At 41.3% G+C, this 13,004-nt stretch overlaps 1 protein-coding gene across 1 annotated transcript; it reads left to right on the top strand.

Moving 5' to 3' along the window:
- Positions 1-8,853: 8,853 nt before the first annotated feature.
- Positions 8,854-11,585, top strand: LOC143861449 (uncharacterized). Its single transcript, XM_077372378.1, has 3 exons — positions 8,854-9,173; positions 9,293-10,278; positions 10,573-11,585. The coding sequence occupies exons 1-3, from the start codon at positions 8,854-8,856 to the stop codon at positions 11,583-11,585; spliced, it is 2,319 nt and encodes a 772-aa protein (XP_077228493.1).
- The last annotated feature ends 1,419 nt before the right edge of the window (positions 11,586-13,004 follow it).

Here is a 13,004-nt window from a genome sequence, read left to right as displayed (position 1 = left end):
TTAGCATATAACATCACACCTAGAGCTGGAAATTTTGATGCAGTGAAACCTTTTAAAGCATTCCTGATTCATTGCATTATGAACAAGATTCAACTAAACCTAGGATACATCATTCTAGGTTACATGGATGAGGCTGTGAAAAGAGGACAGGGTGGTCTTCCTTATGGGATCCAAATCACTAAGCTCCTAGGCGTAAAAAGATCAACCTAGACAAGGCATTCTCAGTAAGCCCTGATCCTGTACTGAACCACACCACCATCACTCTTATTAGGATACCTATACCAGGTGACGAGGGTCCCAGTGCAGTTGAACAGGATGAGGTTGATGAGGCCGTAAGAGAAGCAGAAAAAGTGGCGCAGACGCAGGAGCAGATTCGAGCACATAAGCAGCAGCGCCAGGCTCCTACCACTGGAACATATGAGGAGCTTGTCAGAGATGTTAGAAACCCGAGGACTAGATTAGAAAATCTCACCACTAGATTTCACACCCTCTCCACTGGACTCGAGACCCTCTCTACTGGATTCATGACTGCTGAGAGTCAGAGAGCCACTGATCATACTCAGATGATGAAGCTTCTAGTTGCCTAGGGGCAGACTCAAGCAGAGGAGCTGAGATGCTACGAGTTCAAGCACAGCAACATGCTGAGATGATGCGAGCTTATCAGAGGAGTCAGACCACTAGATACTATACCAAGACTCCACCTCGTGAAGAGGGCCCTTCTCAGGAGTGATAGATGTCCATCACTTTTATGGCAGCAGATGCACTGAAGATTGCTTTATCATGATTTCTGCTTGATCATCTTTTTTATTTCTTCTCTTACCTAGTTTAGGCTTTTGGACTATGTTTATATTTTCTTCTTTTCATGGATGTTGTTCATGCCCGATGTGGGCTTTATGCTTGGTTTGTATGCCCAGTATGTGATTTATACTTTCTGTTGATGGATGTTGATGGTGCCCAGTAGGGGCTTTTGGTTGCTTTTATATGTGGATGGATGTGCCATGTATGGCATTATTATGGATGTACAGAATGTTTGCCTAGAGGAGCCTTATGAGTTATATTTCATTTTGGTTCATGATTCAGAGATGATATGACTGTATCCATTGTAGTGGTGATGAGTACATGTCTCTCACACCCATCTGTGAATCTCTGACATTGTGGTAGGATGTGAAGAGGGTGTGTCTCTTCCATCTTGATTCATGTATATGGAACTTTATACTGTTTTGTCACACACACACACACACACACACACACACACACATATATATATATATATATATATATATATATATATATATATATATATATGTCTCTCTTTGCCATGGATGTCTATTTTCCTATCCATGTGTTTATTAGACTATACACTTCTCAAATTCATATCCTATGTCTAATAATCATCCATCTTAATTCTAAAATTAATTCTCTCTTGATGGAGCAAATCTTAATGGTTAAAGGTGATCGAAGTCCTATGTGCTTGAACCTGTTACTCTTAGATTATATGCACATAGTTAGGGGGAGCTTTCACCAAATAGCAAGCAACTTGAACTCAAAAGTTATATTATAGTTCAGAGCATATCCATGCTCTGGAAGAGACTTATTTGCATTTTGCCAAGTAAACCCCTGTATGAAGCAACCTGTGAACTTAAATAATTATGTTATAGATTTGAGCATATTTATGCTCAGGAAGAGACTTGTCTGCTTCATGGTTGGAAATGTAACCCAAGTGTTGAAATCATTTACCATTTCCATAATATCACCTTGTCATGCCCCTTCAATAGGTTTCACCTAGGGCCACTGGCAAATTCATAGGGGGAGAGCCAAATGGTTATATATTCATGCTTATATAGATCACTGGGATATGCTCACAAAGTCTATTGGCCCCATACTTGTGCTTAACTTGCAAATCATGAGATCAAAAATAAATAAAACAATTAATATACATGTCTTATCATACACTTTAACTTATTTTCTCTTTGATAAGCATCATATGCGCTTGAATGGTATATCATATACTAGGCACATAGCTTAGATAAGCTATCATTCTCTTGACACCTCACTTTCACTTTCACAGTTATATTATCTCTTCCTTTTTGCTGTTGCCAAAGGGGGAGAGTTTTGGGAATTGATTAAGTAGTCCAATTGTATATGCACCATATGCTTTAAATTCATTCATTATACTTGTGCATATAGTGTGAGGGAGCATTACTCCATTGTTTATATCTTATTCATGCTTAATGTCTTATTATCTAGATATCTCCTTCCTCTGTAGTCAATTTGTTTGCCATCATAAAAAAATGGGAGAATGTAAGCCCAAGGGTTCCCATGGGCTAATCATTCACCTACCTTCTTGTTTTGATGATTAACAAACTCAAATTGATTAGCATCTATGGACTAATGTGTTGTTTTGAGGTGTTGTGTTATATACAAGAATTTCATGTCATAATCGCCATTACATAACTCTTCTTAATACATGGCTTGTGGATCAAGGATCAAAGAAACCAAGAGCTTGCACCTACAGTGAAGACATCACCATTTGGAGATGATCTAGTCAAGAAGCTCGAGATAAAGATCCCACAAGATCCCTTAGCAAGTGTCAAGAAAGAGCTTGGAGTTGAACATGCCATGGTGACACCTCATGCACCTTTCAACATGTATTGAAGATTGGAGGAGAAGTCACAGGAGCTGAATCAAGTTCAAGATGTTCACTAAAGACGAAGTAGTCCAAGGAAGTGCAAAGGAGCGAATACATTCCAAGAAGACTCACGGATATCATTTTAGAATGTATTTACGTTCCTCGATATCATTTTAGAATGTATTTAGAGTCCTGATATTTTGCAAATTGCACTTTCAAAGGTTTTCAAATGGTTTTCATACTTAAGTTTTTACATCTTCGAAAACCATACACACACCCAAAAATGTGTTTGAGAACTTATGACTAAAGCCCAAAGACCATGGCCCAAAGCCCCTGAATTTTAAAGTTAAAATGAAATTTCACACAGGGCCAGTCGACCGGGCTATGACGGGCGATCGCGGGATGGTACCTGGAATTCCAGGACATCTCAAAATTTATCCGGTTGGTAGACCAGAACAATCCAGTCGACCGCGAATTTGTTTTCTGGAAATTCAGAAAACATCTAGATTGGTCTTGGCGGACGACCAAGATGGTCCGGTCGACCGAGATAGTGTTTTTGAGCCAAATTTTATTCAAAACAGATTGCCCTCGCCGGTCGACCGCTATAGGGCCGGTCGACCGCGCCGGTATAAAATTTGAAATTAAAAAAGAGAGCCCGATAAGGGTGGCCGACCGCCATGCCTCGGTCGACTGCAGCGCCTTGGAATACTAGCTGTTGGGGCTTGCACAGGTTGACTTTTTCAACAATGTTTTTTACAGTTTTACCCCCAAACGGTCATATTTTCTTGTGGGCTATATATACACTATCAAAACCTTTCTAAACAACCTTTTGCAAGATCAAATCCAATCTTCTTGAACCTAAACTTTTATATGAAAGGTTAAACCTCTTTGAAATTGTATTTTTACATTCTATTAAGAGGATCTCCATAGGCTTTACATTTGTATCTATTCCTTGGAGAGTTTGTGAGATTTCAAAGTTGTAATCCGCCTATCAAGAGGCAAGAGAGAGTTCTATTTTTATTTTCTTCATTTGTTCTTGAGGGTATTCGATTCGGCCCGTTACAAAGGTGAATCATTGTAAGAGGGTGTGTCCCCTCGGTAAGGCTTCGTGCAGAAAGGGTGTGTCCCCTTTGAAGTTGAAGGAGTTAGTGTACGGCTTGGAGATTCGCCCGTTGAAGAATCTTATATTTTTAAGTGGAGATCCCAAGGACGTAAACTTCGAAGAGTGGAGTAGGTCTTGTGATAGACCGAACCACTATAAATCGCGTGCCTTGTGGATGCTTTCTCTTCTCCTTCTCTTTGCACTTTGGTGATTGGTAATCTCTACCCTTTACTTGGACTTATATTTTATTGAACAAGGGTTAGAGCATATAGGCTTAAAGTAACATCTAAACTCTAGCTTTTATCATCTTGAATATTTGAACAAGGGTTAGACTATAAATGCTTAATTAGTAATTTAATTTTAATAATCCATTTAATTAAGCCCAAAATTTTTAATTGACCAATAAAGGAGGGCGGGTCAGTCGACTCGGTAGGACAAGTGCCTCTTGGGTTGTCACATCTGTATTTCAAATATAAACTACATAATTAACCTCTTAAGGTTAATGCCCACCGACAGAGTATTTAAACCGGTCGAGTAGGGTGAGGCACTTGTCCGACCAATTAGACAGGAGGACTCGATGCCATTACATCAATTAACCTCTTAAGGTTAATACCCACTGACCGAGTATTTAAATTGGTCGAGTAAGGTGAGGCCCCGTCTGACCCATTATACAGGAGGACCCGATGCCCAGATCTTCGGATCAACCAGAGGATATGTAAAGTGCGACTGAGGTTGATCATCCCGGATACGACTAAAAATATCACTGGATATGAGTTCCCTCCTCATAAAAGAGGGTGGGTCAGTCGACTTCGAATTGATCAATCGAAGAAAGACGACCGATGTGCAAAGCACAAACGGAATACCCGAAAATTGTTACCTTTATAAAGGAACAATAGAGCGTATCCCTAAATAAAATGGGAATAGGACTGATGGTCCGGCCCACTTCTCGTAAGAAAAGCAAGGACCAAACTTCTTTACCTGGGTTCCCCCTTTTTTATTTTTAAATAAGAATGAGAGAGGAAATAACCAGAGTAATAAAAGAAAAACCCGTCCCTCATAGAGGAAAGGCAGGAGGTTCATAAAATCAAAAGCGCGAGCCTCATTCCCCCTATAGGGGCAAGGAATAGAACTTGTTCATCGTATTTATATAAACATAAATAAAAGGTACTTGTAAATACCAAGAAGTGCTAACAAAAGCATACCACTGCAAAGCATACGGCCCACCAAGAGGCAAATATTACAAAAACCAATTAAATAAGTTTTTGCGCTTCAAGCGCATCTAAAAAAGAACTTTAAACATTAGCAGAAGGAGGGTTCAACTTGGCAATGAGCGGAGAGTCAGTGGCCACAATATCGATCTTAAGGGCGGTGAAGCGCTCTTCCGGAAAATTGGGCATAATTTGCAGGACTTGCCTCTTGCATTTTTCGAACCCACTCACTTCAAAGTCGAGAGCATGGAACGCTACTTCAAAGCCAAAATCCTCACTCTCCTTAAATTTGGAGATTGCCTCCGCCTCGACTACCGACCGATCTCGAACTAGATCGCTAACGGCCTCCTCCGACTCTTTCAATTTCCTCTGCGTGTCCTCTAAGTCTTTCTGGATCGCGGCAATGATCTCTCCATCGGTTTTTTCCTTTCTCTCCAGTTCCCCGACTCTTTCCCTTAAAGAGCTATTCTTCCCCTCTAAGCCATTAACCGTGTCCCTCAACTTTAGATTGTCCCCCAAAGTATCCATAATGCGATTGGAAGCAATGGCACTTAGATCGTTCATCTAACAAGGGATGGCAAGGTATAAGTGCACGAGACATTAAAAAATACCTTGAGCGACTCAAGGCCTGGCAATCTTCTGCTGATGAAGGAAGGAGCGACTCAAGGCCTTGGAACTTAATTTCCATAACTCTTCCTTATCATTCGGGAGCACGCTCAGAAACATTTTCGCCCCGACCCGTGGATTACGGATAGTCGAGTCCTTGTCCCCAACTTTCCAAGAGGGAATAGAGGGGTCTCCTCGAACCTGGGCGTCTCCTTCCGGGAGGTCGACATGATGAAAGAGAAGCTGTGTTCGCCTACTCCCGTCAACAGTAAAGGAGGGGGAAGATTGCTAGGACCTCCATCATTCGGAGCCTCAGAAATGCTTTTGTAAATACCCAAAATACCCTCCATTCAAAATTCGTCTCCCTCTATTAGTGAGGGGCATTTTTGTCTTAAAGAGTTAGATTTAGATTATGGCTTCTTTAGAAAAGCCTATAAATACATCTTATGAGAGATTAAGAAACCCTAAACCATCTTTGCAGCCCTAAGAGGAGATCTTCGAGGAGAAAGAGAGGAAGAACTCGATTCAAGAAGAGAGATCGCGAACCGAGGTAAGATTATTAATCTTTAATGATTAAATGAATAAAATGAACCCTAAACTAGGGATTTGATGCGAAAAGAGATGTGATTAGAGCCTTGATTTTAATCTATGGAGGATTCAATGGTAGATCTTGGATTCCTTGGGATTTGTTTTGTGTTGAATCCCCAATGAACCCAAGATCAATCGTTTATGTTCATAGAAAACCCCGATGTTGAAGGATTTAACTTAGAGTTGAAATTATGATTGTTAGAAATTGACCATAGTGATTCGGAGCGTGAAATCGGGTTCGGTGGGTTCCTTTCGTCGATACGAATCCATTGGATCCGACCTCGCGCAATTCAGAGTCTGGATGGAAAAGTTATGATGTGTTAAAGTTATGAGAACTCAGGAAAAAATAGTTTTTCTCGGGGCAATCGACTGGTTCGACAAGTCGGCTGGCGCTCCAAAAGTGAATTTTTGATCGAGAAACAGTAATGGAGGGGCAGTTGACTGGAGCGCCTAGGAGGGACAGTAGCCTTCAGCCAGTCGACTGGTGGATCCCAGTCGACTGCCAATGACCTGAAAATTGTAAATTTATTTTGGGAATTCCCAATTCACCTTGTGTGTTTTGCCTTAGTTATTAGGCCCTTATGTGATGTGAATGAACTATTTGAAATATGTATTTAACCTCCAAGGAAAGGGATAAAGAAAGTGATTTGGTATTGAGGTATGTAATTTCGTACTACCTTAGTACTGCGATTTACCTTCTGAATACTATGACAATGTTAATTGTGAGCCCCAACTTTATGAATTGTGAAGCTATTGATAAACTCTAGATCTTTATTTGGATCTTGCATGCTCAACCCCTTTGTTTTCTCAAATATATGAACCTTTGGAATTTTGATTTATCTTTATTGTGAAACTTTTTTGGAATCAAGTTGAAACACTTACCTTGAACTTTGAACACCTTCTTTCGAACTGTGTGAACTTTGAACCCATATTGAGAGGCTTAGGTTATGTGAACTCAAAAAAAACCTCCGCCAGTGGGGCATAGGCATTAGCCTATATGTGAACTGTGATCCCGTCAATGGGGGATAAACGTTGGCCCTGTCGACAGGTATGTGAACCTAGGAACTACTTCTGACACCGTGGGCAGTCGGTGTAAGCAATAACTCGCTTTGTGGACCCGTGGGCAGTCGGGGTGATAAAAACTTACTTTTTGGACTAAGGCAATGATCTCAGGGTGGTATCGTAACCATATTAATTACCTTCAGTGACCCTTTGAATATATTGTGACCTTCGATGTGATACTAGATTTGTGCCCTTATGAACCTTTGTTCCCTCCTTATTGAGTTTGTGATGATCGCTTTACTTGGGGCTTATACCCTCTCTATTTAGCTGTGAACCTTTCTTTTGTAGCATGCAATGATCCCACTTTTGTAGTGCGTTATTATGTACTGAGCTTTTCAACTGACTGTGGTTATATGAACATTTTCAGAGTTTGATCCTCGTGGAACCGGTGACGAGGAGCAGGAGTGACTCTAATTTCTTATTATTGTTATCTTTCAGACAGTGAGTATTGTTTAGGACTATTGGGACTATGTCATTTGATTACGTACTTTGATTATTATGGGATTATGGGTTAGATAAGAGGATTTGAGATTCAAGAATGGATTGATGTAAGGCTTTTCTATTTAGTTAATTAGATTATTATAGATGGTTTGATGTTTGCTTTGCTAGCCTTGTATGCTTGTGAAGCTTGCTTTGCAGGTGTACGACGTTGTCGCACCCTTAAGCCCTGTGTTGTGAATATATGTGAATGTGTGTGGCTTGGGGGCGTGACAAAAAAGTTGTATCAGAGCGTAGGCTTTAGGTCCTAGGTAGAATATTTGAACGAAAGATTTTGATTGTGAGATTTGGGGATTTAGGCAAGGAGTAAATTAGGAAGAGCTTGATAGATTTGTGTGTTCCAGGAACGCATGGGAACACAAAAGTCAGTCGCGCGACCAGAGCCTTATTATAAATTCAAATGCACCTGGGGACGCTTGGGAAGCATGCAAGTTTGTAATTGGGTAAGAATCGTAAGAAACACCAGTGATAGATAAAAGCTCAAAGGGGTACTTTGATATATAGTGTAGATATTTATAAATGATATTGTTGGTGGGAATCAAAATGAAGTTGATGACGAACCCATTAATCCATAACCTCAGAACTTAGGTGATCAAGTTCAGAATGAGAATCAAGAACAAAATGTGAATCAAGCTCAGGATGCGAACCTGGGCCAGAATGTGAATCCTCAAATTCCCCCACCTGTGGTCCCTCAAAATGACATAGAACAAGAACAGACTGAAATGAGAAACTTTATGAGAGCCATTGTTGGAATGGCAAACCAATATCAGCAACAGCCCCAGGTACAACAGCCTCAGGGGCAGGGGAACAACAACAAATGAATGGCATATTGGAATTTATGAGATTGGCACCGAAATCCTTCAAGGAATCCACTTCGGCGGATGACGCTGAATCGTGGTTAGAAAATGCAGAAAAGGCCTTTACGGCAATGAGATGCAACCAAGATGAGGACAAGGTCGATTTCGCGACATACATGCTAGAACGGGGAGCCCTCCATTGGTGGAAGGGGATCAGGCGTAAATATGAGCAGCATCAGGGCCCTTTTACTTGGGCTATGTTCTGTACTGAATTCCTTACCAAGTATTTTCCGAGGAGTACCTTATACAGAACGCAAAGGAATTTCTCTAAGTTGGCGCAAGGAAATATGACCGTTGATGAATATGAAGCAGAATTCAATAGACTTGCTCGACATGTCCCGACGGGAACCCGATGAAAATGCTAAGAGGGACAAGTTTGAACATGGGTTGGCCATGTATATTCAAAAGGGCATTGCTGGCTCTAATGCCCTAGAGACCTATACCGAGTTAGTGGATCGAGCTAAGAAGCTTGAAGCAGTTCATGCTGAGGCTCGAGAGCTTACCCAAGCGAATCAGAGGAAGAGAGGTAGAGACAGTGATTTTAGAGGAGTACAAACCTCCAAGGGATCAGCCCCGTATCAGCCATCGGGAAAGCAGCAGTCATTCCAGGAATCCCGTGGCAGGTCAAGAAATTTTGGAAATCAGAAAATCAAGATAACCGTCAGACAAAGTCGGAACCCAGTAAAACCTCAGCAATTAGATGCGAACGTTGTGGGAAGAATCACCCTACTGAAACATGTAGGTGGACATTAGGTGCATGCTTTAAGTGTGGCGAGATAGGCCACAGGATTGCAGAGTGCCCTATGATGGTGGGCGACTCTCAATCAGTCCATAGAACTCCAGTTCAGACCAAACCCATTCAGTCTCAGACCATCCAGAATCGTACCGCTCCAGTACTCCCTGCATCACAGCCGAGGACTGATCGACCCCGCATTCCTGGTCGCTTGCACGCCCTTACTCACCAGGATGCTCTGAATGTTGGCACCGTGGTTTCAGGTACCCTAATTGTTGCCTCTTCGTATGCTTATGTGTTATTTGACTCTGGAGCTACTCATTCGTTTGTTTCTTCATCGTATGCTATGCTACATTCATTACCTGTTATGCCTATGAATTATGATTTGTGTGTCAGTACACCAGTAGGAAGTGATCTTGTAGCCAATAGTGTCAGCAAGATGTGTTCTATCAGGATTTGTGATAGGGAGTTAGTAGTAGACTTGATACTTTTAGACCTCTATGACTTTGATGTGATTCTGGGTATGGATTGGTTGTCAGTCCATCATGTCCTTGTGGACTGCAATAAGAAAATAGTGACCTTTGAAATCCCTGGAGAAGAAAAATCTTGTTTTGAAGGGCGTGGAGCTCTCTCTACCCGTGTGATCTTGTCTGCAATGCAGGCCTGTCGTTTGCTTAGACAAGGCTGTGAAGCCTTTCTAGCATCAGTAGTGGAAGTTGAAAGTAATGATGTAAGAATTGAAGATATCCCTGTGGTTAATGAATTTGTAGATGTTTTTCCTGAAGACCTTCCAGGTCTACCCCCAGATAGAGAGGTGAAGTTTACTGTGGATTTGGCACCGAGTACGACACCTATTTCTAAGGCCCCGTACCGAATGGCTCCTGTGGAAATGAGGGAGTTGAAAGAACAGTTAGAAGAGCTTCTAGAGAAAGGTTTTGTGCGACCAAGTGTTTCACCATGGGGAGCACCGATCTTGTTTGTGAAAAGGAAGGATGGTAGTATGCGTCTTTGCATAGATTATCGAGAATTAAATAAAGTGACGATAAACAATAAGTACCCTCTACCCCGGATAGATGATCTGTTCGTTCAGTTGCGAGGGGCGTGTGTATTCTCAAAGATCGATCTCCGATCAGGATACCATTAGTTGCGAATCAAACCTGAAGATGTGCCCAAGACGGCTTTCCGTACCCGGTATGGGCACTATGAGTTTTTGGTTATGCCATTCGGCTTAACTAATGCCCCAGTAGCCTTCATGGACCTTATGAACTGAGTGTTTCGACCATTCTTAGACCAGTTTGTAGTAGTCTTCATCGACGACATATTAGTATATTCCAGTAATCGTGAGGATCATGAGAATCATTTAAGAATTTTGTTAGAAACCTTGAGGAAGGAGAAACTTTTTGCAAAGTTTAAGAAGTGTGAGTTTTGGTTGACTTCGATATCTTTCTTTAGACATGTGATATCCAAGGAAGGAGTGTCTGTAGACCCAAAAAAGAGAGAAGCAGTGGTAGATTGGAATAGACCGAACAATGTGGCTGAATTTCGGAGTTTCTTGGGTTTAGCGGGCTACTACCGTAGATTTGTGGAGGATTTTTCGCGCATAGCGGCACCTCTAACCCGCTTGACTCGGAAAGGAATCAGATTTGTTTGGTCAGAAGAATGTGAGAAGAGTTTCCTTGATTTGAAGCATCGACTTGTTTCAGCTCCTATCCTAACTCAGCTTGTTAATGGAGTAGGATTTATCATTTATAGTGATGCTTCAAAGAAGGGACTCGGATGTGTATTGATGCAGAATGGGAAGGTCATAGCTTATGCCTCCCGTCAGTTGAGACCATATGAAGAGAATTACTCGATAGATGATTTGGAATTAGCAGCTGTGATATTTGCATTAAAAATCTGGAGAAATTATTTGTATGGGGAGTCGTGCGAGATATTCACTGATCATAAAAGTCTGAAATATATTTTCACGCAAAAAGAGCTGAATATGAGGCAAAGGCGTTGGTTGGAACTTTTAAAAGACTACCACCTGACTATAAGCTATCACCCTGGTAAAGCCAATGTGGTAGCCGATTCACTCAGTCGGAAGTCATCAGTTAATTTGACATCTTTGATTACAACACAAAGGAATATTTTGGAAGATCTGCGAAGAGCAGAAATTGAGATTTATGTACCAAGTGTTGGAGCTCAGATTGCAGCACTACAGCTTCAGCCTACTTTACAAGAAAGAGTACGAATCGCTCAGGAATCTGACGATGAGTTGTGCAAGATCAGAAAGAAGTTGGATGAGGGAAAGAAATCATAGTTTCGTGTTCATCGGGATGGTACTTTGAGATTTGGCAATCGTCTTTGTGTTCCAGATAATACAGAATTAAAAAGAGAAATTATGAAAGAGGCTCACAGTACGAGTTATTCGGTGCACCTAGGAAGCACAAAGATGTATACAGATTTGAAGGGAAATTTTTGGTGGAATAATATGAAGAGAGAAATAGCCCAATATGTATCGCAATGTTTAACTTGCTAAGTGATAAAGGCCGAGCATCAGAGACCCACAGGAACATTGCAACCGCTTCCTATTCCTGAATGGAAGTGGGAGGAGATTACAATGGACTTTGTGACAACATTACCCCGTACTCTCTCGGGCAACAACACCGTGTGAGTAATAGTTGATCGATTGACCAAGTCAGCTCACTTCATACCTATTAGAACAGGCTTAGCTCCGGAAGGATTCGCTAAGTTGTATGTCGATCAAATAGTGAAGTATCATGGAGTACCCAAGACCACCGTGTCTGACAGAGACAACCGATTTGTATCGAGATTCTATAACAGTGTACATTCAGCAATGGGAACTTTACTTAAGTTTAGTACTGCATTTCACCCTCAGACGGATGGACAGTCTGAAAGGACAATTCAGATATTGGAAGATATGCTCCGGGCATGTGTGATGGATTTTAAAGGCTTTTGGGATAATCATCTTCCTTTAGTGGAATTCTCTTATAACAACAGTTAACAAGCGAGCATCAAGATGGCACCTTTCGAGGCCTTGTATGGGAGGAAGTGTAGATCGCCCCTGTGTTGGGACGATGTGGGTGAGAAGAAGCTGTTGAATACCGAGTTAGTTCAGCAATCTATGGACATTGTACAGATAATTCATGAGCGCCTTCGTGCAGCGCAAAGCCATCAGAAAAGTTATGCAGATAATATACGAAGAGAGCTAAAATTTGAAGTTGGTGATAATGTACTATTAAAGGTGTCACCTACAAAAGGGGTGATGCGATTTGGAGTAAGAGGAAAGTTGAGCCCAAGGTTTGTAGGACCTTATGAGATACTCGAAAAGATTGGGAAGGTGGCTTATCGACTTGCTTTGCCACCATCGTTACCAGGGGTTCATGATGTGTTTTATATATCGATGCTGCGAAAGTACATTCCAGATCCTAGTCATATCATTGATTTAGTACCATTGGAATTGAGAGAAGACCTATCATTCGAAGAGCAACCAATTCGTATTGTTGACCATAAAGACCAAATTCTCAGGCATCGGACTATACCATATGTCAAAGTCCAATGGTAGAATCACTCAGAGCGTGAGGCCACCTGGGAATTGGAAGAAAAGATGAGAGATAAAATATCCATTCTTATTCGACGACTAAGGTGCGTATTAAGTAAATTTCGAGGACAAAATTTTGGTAAGTGTAGAATGTAAATATCCGAAATACCCTCCATT

This window comes from Tasmannia lanceolata, unplaced genomic scaffold (genome assembly GCF_043159265.1).
Source record: "Tasmannia lanceolata isolate RefF3 unplaced genomic scaffold, GAP_Taslan_0.1 ptg000037l, whole genome shotgun sequence".
Classification (NCBI taxonomy): Eukaryota; Viridiplantae; Streptophyta; class Magnoliopsida; order Canellales; family Winteraceae; genus Tasmannia; species Tasmannia lanceolata.
This window is presented reverse-complemented; position numbering and strand designations above follow the sequence as displayed.